The sequence below is a fragment of the Polyodon spathula genome, chromosome 8 (genome assembly GCF_017654505.1).
Source record: "Polyodon spathula isolate WHYD16114869_AA chromosome 8, ASM1765450v1, whole genome shotgun sequence".
Classification (NCBI taxonomy): domain Eukaryota; kingdom Metazoa; phylum Chordata; class Actinopteri; order Acipenseriformes; family Polyodontidae; genus Polyodon; species Polyodon spathula.
The window spans coordinates 27,377,123-27,399,373 of NC_054541.1; the positions used below are offsets into that span (position 1 = coordinate 27,377,123).

The 22,251-nt window shown below is 37.3% G+C and overlaps 2 protein-coding genes across 3 annotated transcripts in view; one reads left to right on the plus strand and one right to left on the minus strand.

The window, feature by feature from the left end:
- Window positions 1–3: 3 nt before the first annotated feature.
- On the minus strand, window positions 4–5,127 carry LOC121319704. The gene is made up of 3 exons (XM_041257398.1): window positions 4,480–5,127; window positions 1,950–3,872; window positions 4–1,526 (listed from the first exon to the last, which is right to left on the minus strand). Exons 1-3 carry the CDS (start codon window positions 4,952–4,954, stop codon window positions 349–351), a joined length of 3,576 nt encoding a protein of 1,191 aa, XP_041113332.1. The 5' UTR covers window positions 4,955–5,127; the 3' UTR covers window positions 4–348.
- A 13,896-nt stretch (window positions 5,128–19,023) lies between these two features.
- LOC121319707 (inositol 1,4,5-trisphosphate receptor type 2-like) overlaps window positions 19,024–22,251 on the plus strand; it is a 123,569-nt gene continuing 120,341 nt past the window's right edge. The window contains exon 1 of one of the 2 annotated variants that reach the window (XM_041257408.1): window positions 19,024–19,412. In XM_041257408.1, coding sequence (XP_041113342.1) covers window positions 19,321–19,412 — 92 coding nt within the window. In that variant the 5' untranslated portion in view covers window positions 19,024–19,320. The remainder of the gene's footprint in view (window positions 19,413–22,251) is intronic. The other variant, XM_041257407.1, reaches the window with a different exon arrangement.

A 22,251-nucleotide genomic window follows, 5' to 3' on the forward strand; every position in this document is an offset into this window, starting at 1 on the left:
TATTTAATCACATTATATTGAGTTTGTAGTCAACGTCCTACTAGAAGTGTAATAATACAAGATACGATTTAATGCTTATCACTGTATACAAGACATGATCATATGCCTCTTTTCCATGACCCATTTGATGCACTACAAATATCCATGTATAATAATATAGTCATAACAATACATTTCACCTCTACCAGTAAGGGTGCTATGTTACATACATTTCATCTCCATTTACATTTTGTATTTATTTATTTGTAGTCTTATATTTAGTTTTATTCAATAGATACAAACCTGGCATGTGGTATCAGAATAATAATTCTCTCTGAAAGTCACTACTTCCAATAATAATGCTGTGGATTAGATTTTATTATAAGGCCTTTGTGTCTGTGCTTTAACAATACTGGAACTGAGCTCATAGGGAGGTGGCAGTTGGTACTTTGGAGGAGAGTGAGTGGGCAAGTTGTCTCTTTGGTAGAGCATGTTGGGAATAATGTTATTATGAGTTAAAGGCATTCTCTGAGGCTGACACAGAGTTACCCATAGTTGAGGTGGTGGTGGTGATGGTGGAGGAACATCCTGCTGAAACAATGGTGGCTTTCTTGGCTTTAAGGAGTCTAACTCTAGGTGACCAGCTGCTCTGTCATTCTGGAACAAAAGTGACTCTGAAGGAAGAATCTTTTCATATTTTCCGCAAGAGCGATAAATTGTAACTGCAAGAACCACTACCAGGAATAAACACAGAATAATAAGCAAAGTAATCAAGGTAGTGACTGTCCAGTAATATTTGTCAGATTTAAAAAAGCTAGCGGTTGTAGTAGCTGTGGGGGCCAGATCAGAATCCAAAATGCAAACTCCTCCATAAGTAACATTGTCCACCGTTGTGATCCTGAATTCTGGGAGCATGGCTTCAATAAACCCTGGATTCACATTGCCATCAGGCATCTTCATTTCAACTAGGACTGCCAGGATTTTGTTCTTTTGACACTGATGCTGTGCTTTCTTAGTTGCTAAGCACAAGGTGGTATTGTACCATGATACAACTGTTGAACCAGGCCTGAGGGTGGAGACAGAGATGTGTTTACTGCTCGTGCTATTGAAATATTCAGCCATTTTATCCACAAATAGTTCAATCCTCCGTCTGTCTTTGATGAAGGAATTGTAGCTATTTTTAGTCCTAACAGTGTACAGGTGACACGGATCAGTGTTTGCAAACCTGAGTTCAATCGTAAATGTTTGCTGAATAGAATATCCACCTGAATCCACAGCAGTGAGTATAAACTTCTGAGGCGAGTACTGAAGGTCTGTCTCCAGAGGGTACCCTTGTATAATGTGTTGAGTTTGGTCCAGTCTTACCCAGGACTCTGGGCCGGAGGGAGAGCCGTCTGCTGCACCCATTGCTAAAGTTAGGTTTGTGGTGCTCCCATCTTCTCTGTCTGAAAATGTGTTGGGTGGTATGGTGTATTGAAATGGGAAACCAATGGTGGCAAAAAGGACATCGATGGAGTGGACAACAGTTGGAGAGGTGTTTTCAATAGCTGAAATGATAAATAATCTTTTAAACAAATATATATATTTCTACCATTATAAAATGCTACAACTAAGTAATTCAAAGTAAATAAATAAAAATTCCGAAGTATTAAACATACTATTTACAGCAGGGTTATCTTGATGTCTTAACATTAATAGCTACATCCCTCATATTAGAGACAATACATTTTACAGACATAGTATATTGCACACTAGGCAGTTCTACAGAAATACATATTCATTTTTTTGTGTTTGTTTCTAGGGTGAAAAAGTGCCCTAGACAATGGTGAAAACATCTAAACCAGATCTAATTTTCAACATTTGCTGCATTGATATTTCTTTGGTGCTTGACTTTTATACTTTGTGTTTGTTTGATTTTTTGGGGTTTTTTTTTGTTATGGAGTGAAAAGAATGGGATATTATTATTCTACCTGTTTTGCTTGCTTGTAGAGAGGGCCTTCCAGCTGTAGACCAAAATTCCAGTGATGTGCTGAAACTTCTGCTGTCTTTTCCCAGATGTGCTGTTGTTGATGAGATTGGATACACATGGCTTGTAGTGTTCATTTTAGTTGTCCAGAGTGTCAAAAAGGAAAAATAACTGGTGAACATATAGGAGGCAGGTTTACTAGGTTCTAATAACTGTTGTAAAGATCTAGACAAAGTCATATATGGGAAGTAAAACGTGGCAGGCATTTTATTGCTTGAGGTGGCAAAGAAAACTGTGCAAGTGGGAGAAACTACATCATACTCAGTTTCCAGAAGAGAGACTGTTGTATAGGGGGTGAGAGGGAATGTATTGCCTGGGGTGATATATAATAAAGCTGTAGATGTGAAATGACATGTGCTAGCTGGTTGTTGAATATGTGGAGCTGTAAAATATAACATGGAAGAAGAGAACTGCTCTCTAACGGAGGGTGAGGGATGAAGGAAAGGCACTGTACTGGTAGAAAAGCCGTGGGTTTCTGCTGTTGAAGAGACTTCTGGTGTAAAGTGATATGATGTGAGGAGAGCATCAGTAGTAATTGCAGTGAAATGTTCTGCAGGCAAGGGAGTAGAAATGTGGATAGCTACTTTATATGTCAGTGTTGGAGCAGGCCCCTTAGAGATAGTAGGCTTTGTAGGGCTAGACTGTTGAATAAGGGAGTTTTCATCATCCAGCCTGGTCATTTTCTTATCTGGAGATATTAATGGTGATGTACCAGGAGAGACAAAGGGGATGAATGATGTTAAATACTCTGATAGCATTAAAATATTCAATGATGACTCCATAGGCAGTGGGGCCAAAACACTAGGGATTAATGGATCTTTAAATGGTAATAGAGAAATGTTAGACACAGGATATGATGGTTCCAAACTATACTTCTGTGGTACAGAAGGAATAGACAATGAGGTGTGTCCAAGTTCCCCCTCAAAAGAACGGGTTGGATTGATGGAACCCAGCATGGTTAGTTGGTATGTTTCTTCTACAGTGGAATACAATGGATCCTGTATCTGTTGAGATAAAGTGTTTAAAGGCATCTGAGTGTAAGAAGGCTGTGGTTCATCCTGGCTTTTGGAAAATAAAGGATGCTGGGAAAACAGTATTGTTGGAAACACATCAAGAGAGAGCAATGAAGATAGCTGTGGGAGTGGTTTGAATGTTGAATGACTAGATTGGAACAAATCTTCTTTGACTGGTGGAATGGTGAGTGTCTGAGAGACTGGCAGGACAAAGTCTATAAATGGGACAGTTTGGATTGTATCTGGCTTGAAGGCAGGTGTTTCTGATTTGCCAGAAGGTGGCACTATTTTATTCAGAGCTGTTAAAGAGACTGCCGGTTCAGAGGACAGAATCCCACTGAAACTTATGGCCGGTAAAGAAAGATACTGGGTAGCTAATAAAATTGGAGAGGAGAATCTGTGTGGGGATAATGCAGTGGTGGAAGCAATATAGTACAAATCTGTTTCTGTAGCAGTTTTAAAAATTAAAACTTTGCTGACCTCTTCTGATGAAAGTGAAGAGCTTTTAGTCGCAGAGCTTTTAAATTGTGAAAAAGAAATGGCTGGGATAAGACTGGCAAAAGTGGTGGAGTATGTCATGCTTCCAGAAATGTCATCCAACAGCAGCTCTGTGGAAACCACTGCCATGTTTACTGTGCTAAATATTTGAACAGTCTGAGGGAAGAGCGCACTAATATAAGAGATTTGCAGACTACTGTGTGGCTCAGAAGCAGTGATAGAAGCTGCTGACGTGGATGTTGTAGCAAATGCGAATGAAGTGAAGGGAAACATTGAGGTGTCAAAGTGGGTGCTTGCAGTCGTCTCCTGGTCATCCTTCAATATGCTCAGATGGCTGGACAGGTCTCTCATGAAACCTAGTTGATATAAAAGGATGAAACAAATTATTATTGTGAGACACAAAACCTTGTCTATGTGTCTGTCTATCTATAGGAGCTTGCTAGTTACTAGTATAGTTAACTGTACAGTATATATAGATAATAGCTTTGCTGCACTATTTACTTTCTGCACAGCTAAAATTAATACTTTTTAATCATTGAAACCTTTTGTGTACATCAAAAAATAGCATTGCATATATACATATATATGTTTGAAAAGAAGTATAATGAAATTCGGGGGAAAATTTTTTTTTTTTTTTTTTTTTTTTTTTTTACACAAAAGCATTTAAATGATTAAAAGCGTAAATAAGTCAGAACAGTCTGTCAGACAAAGACCCGACAGAACTTCTTGAAAGAGGTAAATACAGTCATTAAAATTTTCATGAATACACCGACTACAGTACTGATTATGGTCTTATCGAACAATGTTAATTTTTTTAAAATATATATATATATTATATAATAATATAGTCTATATATAATATATCATATAATATATATATATATAATAATTATTATATTATTATTTTAAAAAACAAATGTGGAGTAAATATATCCGGGTTTATAAAAGATGAAATGTCCTTACCATCAGTTTCTGCTTCTTGCTGTGACAGCAGTGGTGTAAATGGCACTTCTGTAGCATTCCTCTGAAGGACTGCAGTCCTACCAATACTCCCTGAGACATTCTGAACAGTAAGTGCGAGGGACAGAGTGTACATGCTTGTAGTATAGAGTGAACTCTTTGTCACTGTAAGTAAAACACTGTATAAATAATCAGAGGAACTCAACCGAAAAACATAGGACTGCAGGCTTGGCTGTAATGTTACTAACGTTTTACTGAGAAGCAAAGACCCTGTTGGGCTCATTGGCTTAGCTGGAACAGAATGTTCTTTAAACATACTGGCAACGTCATCTTTGGAATCATCTGAAACACTGCTTTGAATATTTATTGCCTGTGTGGTAATGAATACTGTAGGAAAAATGTATGTCAGTGACCTCATTTCTGATAAAAGCTGATGAGAGAACTTTGGCGTCTGACTAGGCATTATGAACCTTGACATTTCAGAAGAGTGCACTGGTTGGTAGGTGCGGATAAGTCGTGAAGTTACAAAGTTCTGGGAAACTAAATAGCTAACAAAAGTTTGTTCACGTAATGGAAAGCTTGGATAGATGAAAGAGGATGTATGAAAACTGTATGTTTCTGAAAGCCAGGACAATGCTATAGAGTATTGCTCTCTATCCAATGCTGTCATTGTTTCTGATGTCATGCGTTTAATAGTTTCCAGTGGTATTGCTGTTAAAGTTCTGCTTGTAATTAAAGACCCTGGTAAACTACTTTCAACATAAATTCTCTTTGTTACTGTGTGAGAGTAAATAGGTGTCTTTGAAATGAATGTTGAAAAATAGGTTGGCATAACAAGGGTCATGGCCGGAGTTGGAGTGGCATTCAATTGCCGACGCCTCCTTTGTTTATGTTGGGTTCCTTCCTCTCCCCTCCTGAAAATACGCCAGCCTATCATTCGAAATCCCAACATGTGGGAAAGGTGGCCAGACTCCCTGCTGTACTTTAGAATATGAACCATCTCAGGAAGCATTCCAAAAGGTTCACAGCCTACTGGCCAATAGATTTCCACCCCGTGCCCAGGAATGAAGCTCTTGTTACCAGTGTCTTCCGCCAAAAGGGTGCTATTCTCAAGCTGAAGCTGTGAAGCAACCTTTAAAGACTGTAGTGTGATGGAGAAGGGATCCACATGGAGGTAGTCTGCCATAGCTGAAACAAGGCTCAAGCGCTGGGGAGCATTCAGAGAAACAACATTTGTCTGGAGGACAATATCAGCATAAGTGACGCTTTTATCTTCTGGACAACCCTGATTGTTGATGCTGTGAGAAAAAATAATCATTTTTTTAAACTTATTTCTTAGGTACTCATTTAGCTAATTTGTACTTTATATCTGCTGCCATAGCTATTGCTTTTGTCTGTGTATATTTATATACATTCTAATGTGTAAATAAAATAAATTTACATGGTTAAATATTGTGCTTTGGTAAATATCTTGAACATGGGGAGTGTTTTTAAATAAAATGTATTAAAGGCCTGAGGTAAAAAAAAGTTCTTACACATTCTGCTTTGATGATTTTAGGCCTTTGACATTCTGAGTGTCGTTGAGAATATGTAGATAGAAATGTATTTTCAGAAGATGCGAATCTTGCAGGCAGCTCCCCACAGCAGCTACACTCAGGGTGTATTCACCAGCATCTTCACTCACAGGCAGTCCCTGAAGGGTATTTGTTTTCTGGTTGTAGTCCAACCATTTTGGCAAATATGCTGTGTCACCAGCTAGAGAGACCTGTTGAAAAATACAGAAAATAAGTTTCTATGGTAAACCATCCATCTGCCACACCCGTCATCTCCACGTGGAGCGCTATCATGTCAATTTGGCATGCACGCCAGAACGTCTTGGCACACCGTATTTTCTCGTTCGACAGGAATCCCAATGACATAATATAATCTGTAAAATATTGTAGTTCGTTTTTTTGATGGTAGATGGCAGCATTGCCTAATAAATGAGCTTCTCATTGAAATAGACACGGCATTATCGCCACATCACATGTCCACAATGCAGATTGTTTTTTTTTTTACAGGCTACAGGCTGTGTTGAGAAAACCTTGCCAGGAATGGTACTGGTTAAAACGAAATGCATATCATACATACACCAATGTTTGCTAAAGTAATGAGTAGAAACCAATTTATTCTGCTTATGAAATACCAGTATTTACAGGTACTGACGCTTGCAACATCAATACGCTCACAGTGCGCATTGCTGTTGTATCTGGATTATTCTACCGTGAGGGGACACATTGGGGTTCCAAAAAATTGAGAAATTGATGTGATATTTTAATTTAATTTAATTTTTTTTTTTTTTTTTTTTTTTTTTTTTTTTTTGAATGTGAAACAACCAAAATTAAATAATAAAAAATCTTACCTGCATAACTCAGCCGAGCTGAAATTAATGTATTTTTAAAAAATATTTTTGTTCAAAAATGTTTTAGCACATAAATCTGTCAGTACAGTAACACAACTAAAAACTGTTGTATATAGAGAAATCTACATACAATCGATTAGGCATTATAGCATTGCTCATTAGTGAAATATCGATTTCATTTTTTAAAAGACACACTTTGATTTTTGTATTTATTGACTAATACAATTAAAGTTAAACTTAGTTTTGGCACTTAATCAGGTTTTGTGCTGAACAATTTTATTTTTAAAAATATGAGCCCCTTGACCCATTGCTAATATAACTTTCACTTCTGCCAATGCTGCTGCAGTTATATTCACTAAAATAACTATTGTTATGGTAATAACTTTAGTTACAGTAATGACAGCTTGTTACAGTAATGACATTACAGTTACAGTAATGACACAAAGATTTAAACAGTGAATTAAAATAAATATTTAAAGAAATAAACCATGTATAATGACAATACATTGATTCCAAATTAAGTTTTATTGGAAATCATAAAACTTTAAAACACATTGGGGCTGATGTAAGGATAGGCGTAGCGCAAACAATTGTAACCGCAAAATCCAAATGGCCTAGCGGCCAGGCAATTATTTTGCACTGTGGCCTATTAAGCTTAAGAGCAATGCAAATTACTCAACAGGCCCAAATAATGAGCTGCAATCGTGATAACGAGGGACGCAATGAGCGCCGCCTGTGCTTCGGGTTATTTAGCGGCCTCACTTACAGTCCAAAGGTGGTGAGGTGAGTTAGGAGTACAGAGAGCAGTAGACACAGTATGAGATTTGTGGCGAACAAAAATCAAACCAAACAAAAACAAATATGTTAGAGGAAGGGCTGCAAAGTCCTCTTGGCATGGGAAAAGAAAAGAAAAGTTTTTTTTCTTTGTTGTTGCGGTGCGGTGTGTCATACGACACATTCGCTTGTCACATTGTGTCTGGTGTGTAGATACCTTTACTCTTAAAAAAAAGAAAAGTGTAAATACAGTAAAGCATTAGGATATGCACTGCCTGGTCACTTTATTAGCCATTTCAACTTACATAACCCTTTACAGTTCTGGTCATCCCGTTACAAAAAGGATACTGCTGGTCTAGAAAGAGTGCAAAGAAGAGCGACCGGAATTATTCCTGGTTTAAAAGGACTTTTTAGAACTGAAAAAGGAAATAATGACCAAGGGTCGCAAATGGAGATTAGACAAAGGGGCATTCAGAACAGAAAATAGGAGACACTTTTTTACACAAGAATTGTGGGAGTCTGGAACCAACTCCCCAGTAATGTTGTTGAGACTGACACAACTATTCCCTTACAAAAATAAACGGCAGTACTAATGCAGTTGTACTGCAGTACAGTGCCGTGACAATGAGGAGTAGGAAAACTGAAAATGATTGCATTAAGTGGCTAAACATCTGCAATCTTTACACAGTTAACAGATTTCATGTTGATTCAATGAAAAAAACAGAGGTGGCTAAAAAATAAATGCATTACTTTAACATATCAATGAATTTTTAAAGATTTTGTGAGCCCTGAAAAGCAAGTTATTTATTCATTTTTTAATCCATTTTATCCACCTTTTTCTACCCAATTTGAAATGACCAGTTTGAATGTCTCCTCTATACTGCAACCCAATTACTGATTAGGGATCAATGGATGACCTCAGTTACCACTGTCAAGCCAATCGTGTCCATCCATCTTAAGCAGGGAATGATGCCAGGTTATTGAACATTGGAGGCGAGGCTCAGCCTGGCTAGTCTCTGCCGGACCTTATTGGTTGCCTGACCAGCAGGGGTCACTGAAGGATGAATAGATGAATTATATCCAGCTGGTTTTAGACCCTAACCCACTGAAGCACAACAGCCATTATCATGCTCAATGTGGGATCACGAAGCCCCGCTCGCAGGACTCGCCCTGCACTGAATGGTAGTGCTTTTACTAGGTGAGCTGCTTGGGACCCTTTATATTTTTAACCCTCAATTTGTATAGAAAGCTGAGAATTAGGTTTAATAAAAATAACAAAAAATAGAGTTATTGTAATTTTAGAGGTGGGGGGGGTCTGACTAATTCTCTCTGCATTTCAAAGATTTTCTATAGCTCCCATCTGTCCACACTGTAATTCTTTAGATAACCAAAAACTGTCAGCAAACAAACGAAATAGAAAAAGCCAGCTGCCTACCTTATACTCTTTGACAGGTCCACTGAAGGCAAGCGGTGGAATAGGAAAGTAAAACATCTTCCCAGCATTGACAACTTTGTCAGGAATGCCACGGAACTCTTTGATGTTGTTGCAGGCATGTTGATCTGTTGTAGCTTGGCTGCTGGACATGAAGCAGGAGAAAGACACTGACCCCACGAGTGCCAGCAGCAACACAGGGAAATGGAATGGAGCCATTGATGTCCTCCCAGAGGATGTAAAGTATCCAGAGACAGAGCACCTGCACCAGGCTGGCATTCCTTACACCGGCGGCCAGATAGGCAATTGTACAATACCTTAACCCCCCCAGAAAACTGGCAGCATTCTTTCTTAATTTTACATTTGTGACATATGGATACCAAAGGAAAATATCACTGGAAATGCTCAGAAAGGTAAACCAACTTAAATACACAGGCCCTAGACAAGCTAATAAATTGTAATTAAAAAAAAACTTCTTCATTTGCAGATTGCACGTTATGAATATTTTGTTGAAAGCTAAAATGCCTATTTGAAAGCAGCAGTCTAGCAAGCAAGCACTTCACCAGAGTGACAGAGATAATGTAAATAGAGTTGAAATCCATGATTAAACTATGGAGAATGGGTTACTGAAGAAGTAATATATGCAGTTCTTGTATAAAACATGTTTGTTTTAACATCCCCTTGTCTTTGTTCTCCAGGATCCTACCTGTGTCTTTGTGTCTTCCCTCATCTGGGTTATGCGTTGCTAGGAAACCGAATGCTATGGGGCCTTTTAAAGGCAACTGTGACAAACAACCTTCAGGCTTTAATGCAGTCTGACAGTCAAATGTATTAAATGTTATTCATTTGGTATGTTATCATCTGTTTTTACCATGATTAATTTATTTTAATGGTCTTGTAATTACATTTATCAGTATTAATCAATATTATCTTGGCTTAGTAACTGGTGGTTAAGCCCTTACAATAATGCATCTTTGGACGGATACTCCCAGGAACCTGCATGGAGCCTGTATTTTATATAACAGTAATAAACTGTGGCGGACTGCATCTGTTAAGCTGTTTGCTTCCGGGTGAAACATTATTTTTCTGCTTAAAAGGTACAGTATCCTGCAAAGAAAGACAGTTCATCTAAAAACACACTGCATTTTTTCCATCTGCACATTGGATATACAGAGATTGTGATGTCCTTGCAAATCATTTACACACATGACATTTGTAACATTGTTAACAGTTGAAAAGCTGCATGAAATCATCTTGGCTTCAGATCCGTCCATCACAGAGTTGGTGTTTACAGTAACGCTAAAGGAGAGAGTTTACTGTATACTGTACAACTTTTGCCCTTGAGAAGGTGCTATAAATCTTGGTATATAAAACGCTATGTACTTCAGATATGCAACTCGTGCCAAACTCAGCAGCTTCTTTGCACTCAACCATAAAAGTTTGTTTAAGCTTAGCTAATCTTTGGCAGCTATGAAACCCTGCCCTACCCCATCTCCAAATGCAACTGATAACAAGTTTGCCAGAAAATGAAAACGTGTACCCTGCTGCTAAAAAGTCTCTGTGAATGACAGATTAGATTTAAAGTGCAATATTGTTTACTTTGCAACCCACATTAATGTGCCTGGTGACAGCACTGTAGGTTCCTGGCTGATACTTTCACACTGAGCTTATAAAGCAGGAAATGATTCATCTATGATTCACCCTACTTAGGTGGCTGCATATATTATGTTTCTGCTCATTAACCTTTAAGTCCAGTATTCTTTTTATGCTTTATAAGGGGTTGAACAAAACATAGGAAACACCTGAAGCACACACTGTTGTGTTAATGGGGTGTCCCTCCCATGTGTGGTTCATTTGTATGCTGTTATACATGCACACAAAAGCTGCACCTCCCTGTTAAGGTGGGCATGTCTGACAGGGCTGGCTGACAGATGGTAGAAACTTGTATATGTTATAAAAGTGTACCATGTTAAATTTGCTAATTTTAAAAAGGTACCATGGTAAATTTGGGCTTTACAGTGCTTCCCTATGCTTTGTAATGCTTTATTACACTTTGCTATGCTATTATTGTTCAAATTTTATAAGGGATTGTATGTTCAATTACTGATGGTTCACAAGTAACAGTCTCAAAATCAAAAAGCAGTGCGCTTGAGTGCTTGAAATTAAGAGATACTGAAGATTCTAAACTCTTGGTAGCTTAAAAGACAAGGACTGCTCTACTTGGAATCTGTTGTGCGGAGATGTTCCATGAGGAAAATGAAGGGCTTGCAAGAAAGCCCCTTCACAGTGCAAAATGGGACATTTCATATTTTACTTGCTGGAATGTTATCCTAACCTTTTGGAGAGATGGCACATTTCAACAAACTGTAATTTTTCTCATTGATATCTACCAAATTTGAATAGGATTAACCCTAATTATCTCTGTACACAGTACTACACTATTTATTTATAGTTTAAATACTCATACCTCCCTTTTTACTAATTTACAAATATAACAGTGGTAATAGACTTCCCCTCTCATTTAAGAAGTTAAAAACTATGTTATCGCTCTGCTGTGCTGCATGGTTCATGGCACATTTACACATAGCTTTTAGATTTATGAGATGCTTACATAGTTTCTCACATATTGTGTGGAAACAATTAACAATAAATAAGGGTGTAGAAGCAGATGACAGGCCAACTAGCTTGCTAAAAACAACCTAACAAATCATGAAAACGCAATTAAATGTTTGAAAAATAGCTGACCGATATAAATTATAGGGAAAAAAAAGTATCAGGAGTCAGTACCATGACAAATAAAACATTGCATCAAATGCCCATATGCAGTATCATTACAATCAAATTAGCAGTTCCCTTTCAAGTATGAAATGTAACCATTACTGTATGGGTATTTACCTTGTAGAGACCCGAAACCTGAATAACATATATCAAAGCTGCTCACAGAGCCTGTGACGGCCTACTCCTGTGGGCATAAAAGTACTGAGCTCACAGATCCCAGCGCCATTTTTCCTTTCCAGACTGACCTGATGGAGAGCCTTGTTCAAATAAGTAATTGTTACTTTTATCTGCTATATATTTTGCATTTATTGTGTTTTTAAACAAATGTTATGTGATGTTAAAATAATCGCTGTAATTCTGCATTACAGTCTGTTGCTTGTTACGCCCCACTGCGAAATTGTGCTCCAAGAATCCGGCAACCTAAGTCGGCTGACTTTGTGCTCTCCACTCAGGCTGCAATAGCTCTGGCTGGATTTATTTATTTATTGTTTTGGCTTTGGCTAAAAATACAAGTCATTTAATATAATTTAGTCTTGTGTGTGGTACTGATTGAGTGGTTGACTGCAAACCGGTGGAGCCATACCATACTGGTACAAAGGTCACCAACCTGCTCCGTCCAGACTAGGTACTATATGGTTACTGAACCGGAACTGAGGCTACCCGGTGCCGTCCCAGACCGTACTCACTGCAGTTCAAGCACGGTCCCCCTCCATTTCGGGGCGCGACGACAACATCAGTCATGGACCACAGGATGCCGTTGTGGTGTCTCAGGAGGTATCAGCTGCAAAAACTATCCACACGATAGATCCCCTCCAATTCTGTGTCTAGCCATTTGGCCTCTCCCTAGCTCCCCATGCCTTCTTGAAGTGCATGGAAGCTATCCTGGCCCCTTTGACACTCAAAGGCATTCGAGTGCTTAATTATCTGGAAGACTGGCTCCTTTTTGTCCAGTCTCCAGCACAGGCAGAAGCCAACATGGACCTTATCACCGGTCGGAGAGCTGTGGAGACTGCCCAAGCACCGCAAACTGCTCAGTTAGACAGGGGGAACCTTATGGCATCCCTTCCCAAAGAGCCTGGAGCTCAGGGTCTGGCCCCTGAACGGCTGCATTTGAGCCATCTGGCGCTTTCTAATAGGGTCATTGACACCCTGCAGAATGCCAGAGCACCAGCCACACGTTCCCAGTAAGGATACAAGTGCTTTGTTTTTCAGACATGTTGTCTGCTTCGTAGGTTCGACCCCATAACTTGTCCCATGACAGTTATACTGAAATTTGTGCAGGACCTTTTTGATGGGGAAATGCCCCATCCATGTTAAAGGTCTATCTGGTAGCTATTTCAGCTTGCCATGTCAAAATTGACTCATCTCCCCAGGAGCTCACTTCCTGGCAGGGCAATTTTGAAAGGGACTCACCGGCTTCGGCCGCCTATGAAGGACATTCGTCCTCGCTAGAGGCTAAACGTAATGCTTAATGCACTCATGAAGCCTCCAAATACATACAAATCTTGATCCATTTTTACGATTCTCTTCTTCAGTAATGTTGTATTACTAAGGTGACCTAAGAGGTTTTATCTGTGCAATACAGGAGATTTGCATATCTAGTAGTTCACAAACCCTTTACACAATGTGGGCAAGCAGAACCACTGTCACAAAACTGTGCATTCATTTGTCAATCTTGTGTTATGATCTTGCAAACAAGGTGACCAGGTAAATAAGAACACATTTATAAATAACTCTAGAAAGCTATAGAAATAATAAAGACAAAAAAAGAAAGTACAGTGCACACTGCAAATGATGATGACTCATACAAAGCAGATGTTATCTTACCACAAACCCAAAAGCTTGCATGCTGGCTACTCATTAATGCCCATTAAAAATAGACAGATTAAACTCAAAAGGACTGCAGTTAAAGCTTAAATAAGAGAAGACTTTTAAAAGATCTTGTTTTTATAAAAAGTAATATTGTGTGTCTATTCACTAGGATCAAATTGTAATTTAACCTAACATGTGCCAAATTTTAATTGTATACTGTGTCAGGCTGGCAAGTGGATAGAGGCCCAGAGACAGACTGCAGTTCAAAAAAAATATATACTTTTATTATAGATACAAAAATAAAAAGGCACAAGGGCCAAAACAAAGGGATTGAAACACAAAAACAGAGACAAAAAGCAAAATGTACAAAATAAAGGTTTCCAGGCTGGGCAATGCCTTCACTGGATTTAGAAAATTGAGAAATCACAACCAACAAAACACCAACCTGCTTCCTCAGCTCCCTCCTCCCAAATGAGAAGCAGAGGTCTCCTTTTATGTCAGGTGGCTGGGCGCAGATTGATCGTTAATTAACCTAATCAACTAATCAACCCCAGCCACCTGAACATAATAAATTCAGGCAGGTAGGGGAAATTAACCCCATCCCTGCCAATTTAAAAAGGGCAGAGCTTTGCTCTGCCACATATACTATGAAAACATAAGATGACTTTAGTAATAACAACACAACTGTTTTCTTGCATTGTATTGTTTAGGACAGGATCAGTGTTCTAGGACAGTATCACCTACATGTATGTTGGTCAACTCTTCCATGAGTGCCCTGACTGAGATCTGACAGTTGGACAGGGCTCTGTAACATGACAGCAGTCATACAGGATATCATAGCTCTATTTCTTTCTGCAAGGCCTTTTTTCTTTTCCAATGAGGGTGGGTATTACTAAGAAGACAATTCCTCTATTCAGTGTTCCAGAAAGGGCATGAGACTCTTCCAACAAAGGGGCAAGGTATGGTTCCACATCTGTGTGCTTCAAACAAACTTCATTTTAAAATGTTCTGTCAATATACACACCTAATAGCACTATTTAATTAGCTCTGAATCTTGACTTTAATTCGCGTTTCCTGGCAACCAAAAACAACACTGTCAACCAGTCTGATTCTCAATGTTTTAATACTAGTTTATCCTGCCTTTTATTAGCCTTCATGCACGTACTGCTTGTCCTACCTTTCATTACAGTACTGTTTAACTTTTTTTTAACTTGAACGTTTAATTGAAATTGGACTTGTTTTATTTAGTTAAAAGTTGCTAAATATGGCAATTTATTATTTTTAAATATAATTTTATAACCACAAGTCCACAATATAAAGAAAACTTAGGCTTTCTTCTTCTTCTTCTTCTTCTTCTTCTTCTTCTTCTTCTTCTTCTTCTTCTTCTTCTTGTGTTGTGGGGGAGGGGAGGGAAGGACATGAAAGGTGAAAGCTGGTGACCTTTGTATTAGTATTTAGCCTGTGTGCACTGCTTCGTTTGCTTTGGAAAACAAGATGTATCTTTTTCAGGATTCCTGTTTATTTTCACAAAACCAATGTTAAATGCTATGTGCATATTTTGTACATAAAGAAACTTTTCTGGGAATGTGGCTATTTATCATTCTAATGGAAACATAATAATATTAAGATCTGTATTTACTGCTGAACAGTCACATTGCCAGATCAGTGTGGCTGTTGGTTTTCCAGTTCCTCAGTCAAATACCTTTAAGATACTGTGAGACTAATCATTTAAACCTTTTGTTTTCGCTGAAGTAAAATCAGTAGATACAACCACTATGTACAGTAGTACATCACATTGTCGGATGACTGTTTTTATGTAAATAAAGAAATTGCACCTATAACATTTCTCTAGCAGCAGGTTATACTGTTACATAAACAGCAAACTTTATTTTATCAATTTTAAATGACTTATGTGTTGAAGATTTACACCTAGTGTGTGTTACATTAGCAGATATTGTGTTGTATTATTATTATTATTATTGTAGCAAACTCAGTTCCCGCAGACAGGTGCATCACACAGGGCGAGGAAATCCACACACAGGCAGAGGTGCATGCTACATTATTATTATTATTATTATTATTATTATTATTATTATTTATTATTATTATTATTATTATTATTATTATTATAAGGCTTGAGATGGCAGTGCTTAGAAAATAATTTTCCCTTTCAAATATTCATTTACAGAAATGCTGCCTGGGCTTACAGGATTATCTTGAATGACAAACCTCTCTCTCAGACTCTCATGTCTTAAATGTTAAATGAATTTCTAACAAAATGGGAACAGCTTTCATTTCAGTTTTTCCAATATTATGAACCTTCTTATTGTTAAGCTATTCCTATTATACTGAATGAGGAAAACAAATAGTCCAAACATGTTTAATAAGGGGTACCTAAAAGGAGTTAATATCTAGGTTTACTGTATGTCTAGGCATGGATTTACTCAGGACGGGTGTCATAACCAATAGTGCCTCAGTATGATCGCGACATTTTGCACTGCAGAACTTTGAAGACATGCGCACAGCGGAAGATCAGGGGAGGCAGTGTTCAACAGGAAGATTAATAGATTGGCCTTTAGATCTGTGCTGCTTTTTTATGTACATTCAATTAGAAGGGTATTTTTTCTTTATAAATAAATAAATAAATAAATTAATGAAAACTGACTACCTCTAATTTTCTCCGAGACCTTTTCCTTGTCCTCCATGTCGAGTCACACACACCTTACATTAAGGCTTCTGGTTTTCTGTGTTTTTGCCTCTCTTTTATAAATTAATCTCACAATTAACACATTTCTCAGTTTTAATTCAGAAACCAAAACACATTAAACAGTGCTCAGAGTCATTTTAAAAGGAAAGTAGTTAAAGATGACTAAAACACAGAAAACTAGACGCCCTCAATATTATTATATTATATATATATATATATATATATATATATATATATATATATATATATATATATATATAGTGTGTCGAATAAAAAGTTTGTGAACCCCTTAGGGTTTTCAAATATTTCCATATTTCAAATCTAAAATGTTATTAGATCTTAATCCAAGTCATAATAATAGCTAAACAAATCTGATTAAACAAATGACACAAAAACATGATACTTTTTCAACATTTATCTCTCCACAAATGATTCAACATTCAATATCCATGTGTGAAAAAATATGTGACCCTTTAGATTCAGTAACTGGTGGCACCCCCTTGAGCAGCAATGACTTCAACTAAGCTTTTCGTGTAACTTGTTAAGTCTCTCACATCGGTTTTGAGAAATTTTGGCACATTCCTCCTTACAGATCTGCTTCAACTCTGTGACATTTGAGGGCTTTCTTGCATGGACAGCTCACTTCGGGTCCTGCCACAACATTTCGATGGGGTTTTGGTTTGGCCTTTGACTAGGCCATTCTAAAACGCGGAATTTCTTCTACTGCAGCCATTCTTTTGAAGATCTGCTTTTATGTTCAGGATCATTGTCTTGCTGCATGACCCACTTTCGGTTCAGTTTCAGCTCACGGACAGATGGTCTGACATTCTCCTCTAGAATCTTCTGATACAATGCAGAATTCATGGTTGTGTCAATGATGGCAAGCCGTTTAAGTCCTGAGGCAGCAAAGCCAAAAAGTTCTACCTTTGACTCGTCTGTCCAGAGAACATTGTTCCAGAAGGATCATCTATGTGCTCTTTGGCGAACTTCAGACGGGCAGCAATGTTCTTTTTAGAGAGCAGTGGTTTCCTCCTGGCTATCCTTCCATGAACACCATTCTTGTCTTTTTGTGATAGTTGAGTTATGAACACTCACATTAGCCAAGATGAGAGTGGCCTACAGATCCTTGGATGATAATCTGGGGTTCTTTATTTTGGTAGGATGACCGCTCCTGAGTAGAGTGACTGTGGTCTTGAACTTTCTCCATTTGTAGACTATCTGTCTGACAGTGGATTGGTGGAGCCCCACATCCTCAGAAATGGTTTTGTAACTCTTTCCAGACTGATGAGCATCAATAACTGTTTTTCTGAGGTCCTCAGAGATCTGTTTTGATCGCGGCATGACGTGTTTCCACACACCTGCATGGTAAAGACCAAACTCACAAAGTTTCTTTATATAGAGTGGGACCTCCCAAATTCACCCCTGAAGATCTACCTAATTAATTATCCCCTTAATTGGGCTGATAAAACCAGGGGTTCACTTACATTTTCACATATCCTGAATCTTAATTACTCATTGTTTGTCTAATTCATACATCATTTTGTTTCAAAAGACATGGAATTTGTTAATATAAACCCTATTGGATATTTAAGAAGAGTATGTCACATGTTATCATTGAATTGATCATAAAAAATAAACGCATCCTTAGAACGCTTTTAATATCCCCATACCAAAAAAAAAATAATAATAATTAAATTTAAAAAAAAAAAAAAACACTATCGATTTGAATGACATGATTTCCATTACATGAGAGTAGATGTTAAACTTCATGCTGATTTGAACTCTGCTCTCCCCAAGATAAGCACAAACTAAGACGTAGCTTTAAAGTAAACTAATGAGATCCATCTGCATCTCCATCCATTTGCCTTGCTTTCCATCTGATGATGAAGATATCCTTCTGATGGCTGAGGTGTAATGCTGGCTCCAGGGATCAGCTTATTTGTTGGTTTCATTTACAGCTATATGATTATCATATATATATATATATATATATATATATATATATATATATATATATATATATATATATATATATATATTACAGACTTCCTCAAATGCCACTTAATCTTCAGTGAAGGGTTCTAGAACAAGAGTTCCTCAACTGAAGGGGATAATTAGTGCGGTGCTTATTTAAAAACGCGTATTTATTCTTTAAGTATTGCAGCAGCTATCTCGGTTAACGCACGCTACAGTATTATTGTTATTATTACAGTGCTTGTGTTTAAAAGTCAAGTCCTGCCTGCTTTTAATTTCCAATCTATATATTTGTCATTGAAATTAATACACCGATATAGTTGTGCATCAAATCGATATATCATTCAATATAGTTAAAAGCTAAAACGACGCAGTTATCACTCAAACCGAGAATTATAATTTACAACTTTGGTTTGGTTTACAACTATATTGGTTACATTATGAACTATATCGATATAGTTGGTAATCAAACCAATACATATTTTATTCAAAACAATATAGTTGTATTTTATGTGGATACGTACGCACGTGACCCAATACAGTATATACCTGTACCAAAAAGTTTTTTTTTTTTTTTTTTTTTTTCCCCTGAACGGCGCCTCATTCCAAAGCTGCTGCAATTGTTTCCTATATGTTTTGTGATAGGCTCTGTATGTGTAAGACAGGCCAGTCTCCTCCCAGTAGCGAATGTGAGAGAAACATAAAAAAATTGCTCTTCAGCCTTTTCACAGGAACTGGGTCATGTTCTTAACCGATAGTGACCAAAAACTAATTGTATCTCTTTATTGAAATGCATTTTGGATAGGTTGTTTACGCTTGGTAAGCTGGATCTTCGTAACTCTGTTTATTGGAACAGACTTTGGAACGTTTGTTTACCTGGTTACTTGTTGCTTACTTAATACTAGACTACGACAGGCAGAGTTTCAGGAATCCATGAAAGAAGTGATTATAAGAAAATGAGAAAAAATGTCTGAACCGAGGTCCAGTTTTCTTCACATTGGGGATATTGTCTCCCTCTACGCAGAAGGCACAGTCAATGGCTTCATTAGCACTTTAGGGTAAGTGTTTGCGATTCTTTGCTGGCATGCAAGAGTTTGATCTCATTCTAGTTTGAAGAAGTAGGCGGTGATCAGACAGTTCACTAAAAAGGCCCGTGGAATAAGAACTTTAAAAAAAAAAATTATTATTATTTTGTCTATCTCAGATACTGTATAACGTACAGACAGTTGACTGTGATGCAAAATAATATATATATATATATATATATATATATATATATATATATATATATATATATATATATATATCACACACACACACACACACACACACACATATATATATATATATATATATATATATATATATATATATATATATATATATATATCACACACACACACACACACACACACACACACATACTGTCAGTGTACCGGCAACCGTTCTTTATGTAAAAAACTTTTTTGCATATAGGCAAAACCTGACTGGTGATTACCTCGTTGGACCTTAGGTCTGACAGATTGCCATCAATAGGTATTTTTTTTATTTGTAACATTGTGACAATGACAGTCGACTGGTCATTAAGTATAATTAAGCACCACTGTTCAAGTCTAATAGCATTTTGACATGGAATGCTACCACTTTTTATGGTCAATAGGGAAATTGCATGGTAATAATAATTTAAAATAGTAAAGCACAACATTTTATAAGACTATTTTTAAGAATGGCCATCTACCAGTATAACTCAGCTCTGAATTCCAATTGTCAAAAACAGTACCTAGTGCTCAGATTGACCCACTCTGACCAAGACCCCAATTAGACTGTTTAAGAGGTCACACGTAGCCTGTGCAGGGTTTATCAGGGCTTTTGTGTTGTGACAAAGGAGAAATAAAGTTGAGGTTGACCCTCTCACAAATGATATGTAGAAAGGGGGGGGGGGGGTAGCACAATGGCAAATCCTTCAAGGCACATTGTGCACCTGGTTGCGAACATTCTTCAGCCCTGGTACAATAGCCTTTCTTTTTTATAGTTATTTATATCATTCTCTTTATGTAATTCTTATTTTAATACTTACATTTTATATGTCTTTAAATGGAAACAGAAACGTTTCCAAGACTGAAACAGAAACTTAAGTTCTGGCAAGCTCCGTTGTTGACAAGCGTTTGTTTTCAATAAACTCAATTGATCTGTTTTCATTGAGGCTGTTTCTCACATGTCAACAAAGCTTGTAGTCAGCAGACCTGATTTGAACGAATGCTTATTCACATATAAGAACTCTGCCTATTTTAAGTGCAGAGTCTGTTTAAAGAATTAATATCTATGTTTTCTGAGTTGTCCCTCTTACTTGCTAGTTTTGGATAAATATGACTAGTAGATGATTTTAAAATTAAATGCCACAAATAATGTTGAGTGGTTTATTGCAGAATTTGGAAGGTATTTGGAATACCTCCGAGTTCACGACATTTCAAATCAAATCATCGCCATTACAATCCATTACTTGATTAAAAAAAAAAAAAAAACTCCTTAACTGTTTATTAGTTTTTTCTCAGTTACCGAAATATATCTAGTCATTTATGCTCTGTACTTTACGATCTGATTGGTGTAAAGGTTGTGAAGGTGATGTATAATATCAAACAATCCTGATCCTTCAGGACAATGGCGTGTGAGAATGAATGTATGTAAAGAATGTAACTGATATAATTATCTCTTAAACACACAGAAGTTCCATCCTGTCCCCTTAATACACAGAGTTTGTGGACTGGTCTACGTGCAATGTGTCTGCCTTGCCATAGGAACCAAATCTTCAGGAAGGAATCAGTTCTTTTTGTAAAAATTGTTATTCCAAACCCTATCTTTATTGGAGAACCCTGCGTGGCATTTCCAATAATATTAGAGCTGTTTGAAGTTCCAACTTTTTGCTGTAAAAAAAATAATATCTGAATCTGAAACTGCTATGCCAATGGGGAGGTTTACGCTTACTGTTATTTTGTTCAGCTGCCTTTTATCACCAAATAATCAAGCTATAATTAGACAGCTTCGAGGTCGTAAACTGTACTGAAAGTACAGCCACCAGTGGTGTTGATGTTTAACTAAATAGCTGTTAGAACGTTAGCCCGGGGGTATAATGAGTTAAAGTTGTGACCTTGTCTTCTAGTGTAAAGCCTACATGTTGACCTTATTATAGGTTAGTATGTCATGTGTAGTGTTTCTCTTATTGTATAGATGTCATCTTGCGCCACTTGGGCAATTTCGGTAATGTTTTCTTTGGAGAGACTACAGTAGTGTGAAATTCATACAAATTTTAAGAAAGAGAATTTAATAGGATCATCCATTTTACAAAAGCTACCAGGTATGTGTTTTTTTAATTAAAAAAAAAAAAAATGTTTTAAACATTTGAATTCGTTCAGGTATTCTATGCACTGACCTGTTTCCCGGACCTGTTTAAACATTAAATAAACCTAAGTAGACAGTATTTCAGAACACTATAAAGCCTAAAAATAGTGATACTTGCTTCCTTACTAAAGCAGAGTGCTGTCATTTGTTAAAGGCAAGCATGCAGCATCCCCCTGCAGTTGACTTGCCCATACATTGAGACTGCACGTTCAGCATCAGCTGAATTGGTTAGAAGTGTACGGCAATGTAATGCAGCACGTTCGTTGTCGTGTTATTTGTCCCATCCAATAATTTAGTTTATTAGTACGGAGTCAAAACAAAGAAAACGTAGGTATTCGGGTCTAAAATTTCAACTGTGAAAAAGTAAGCAGCAGGTTGAAGCGAGGGAGCTGTGCTAGATTGTTTTAGTACTGATTTAACTTGCAGACAGGAATACCTTTTATCTGGGCTGACTTTCTGGTTTGGTTTCTGAAAGCTTTTTGTTTTACGTTCTGTCCAGCA

Coding starts and splice junctions, on each gene's coding strand:
- LOC121319704 (XM_041257398.1), bottom strand. CDS start 4,954: ATGTCAAGGTTCATAATGCCTAGTCAGACGCCAAAGTTCTCTCATCAG. Junction 3,873..4,479: donor GCAAGAAGCAGAAACTGATG/GTAAGGACATTT, acceptor TATATCAACTAG/GTTTCATGAGAGACCTGTCC. Junction 1,527..1,949: donor TCTACAAGCAAGCAAAACAG/GTAGAATAATAA, acceptor TTATCATTTCAG/CTATTGAAAACACCTCTCCA.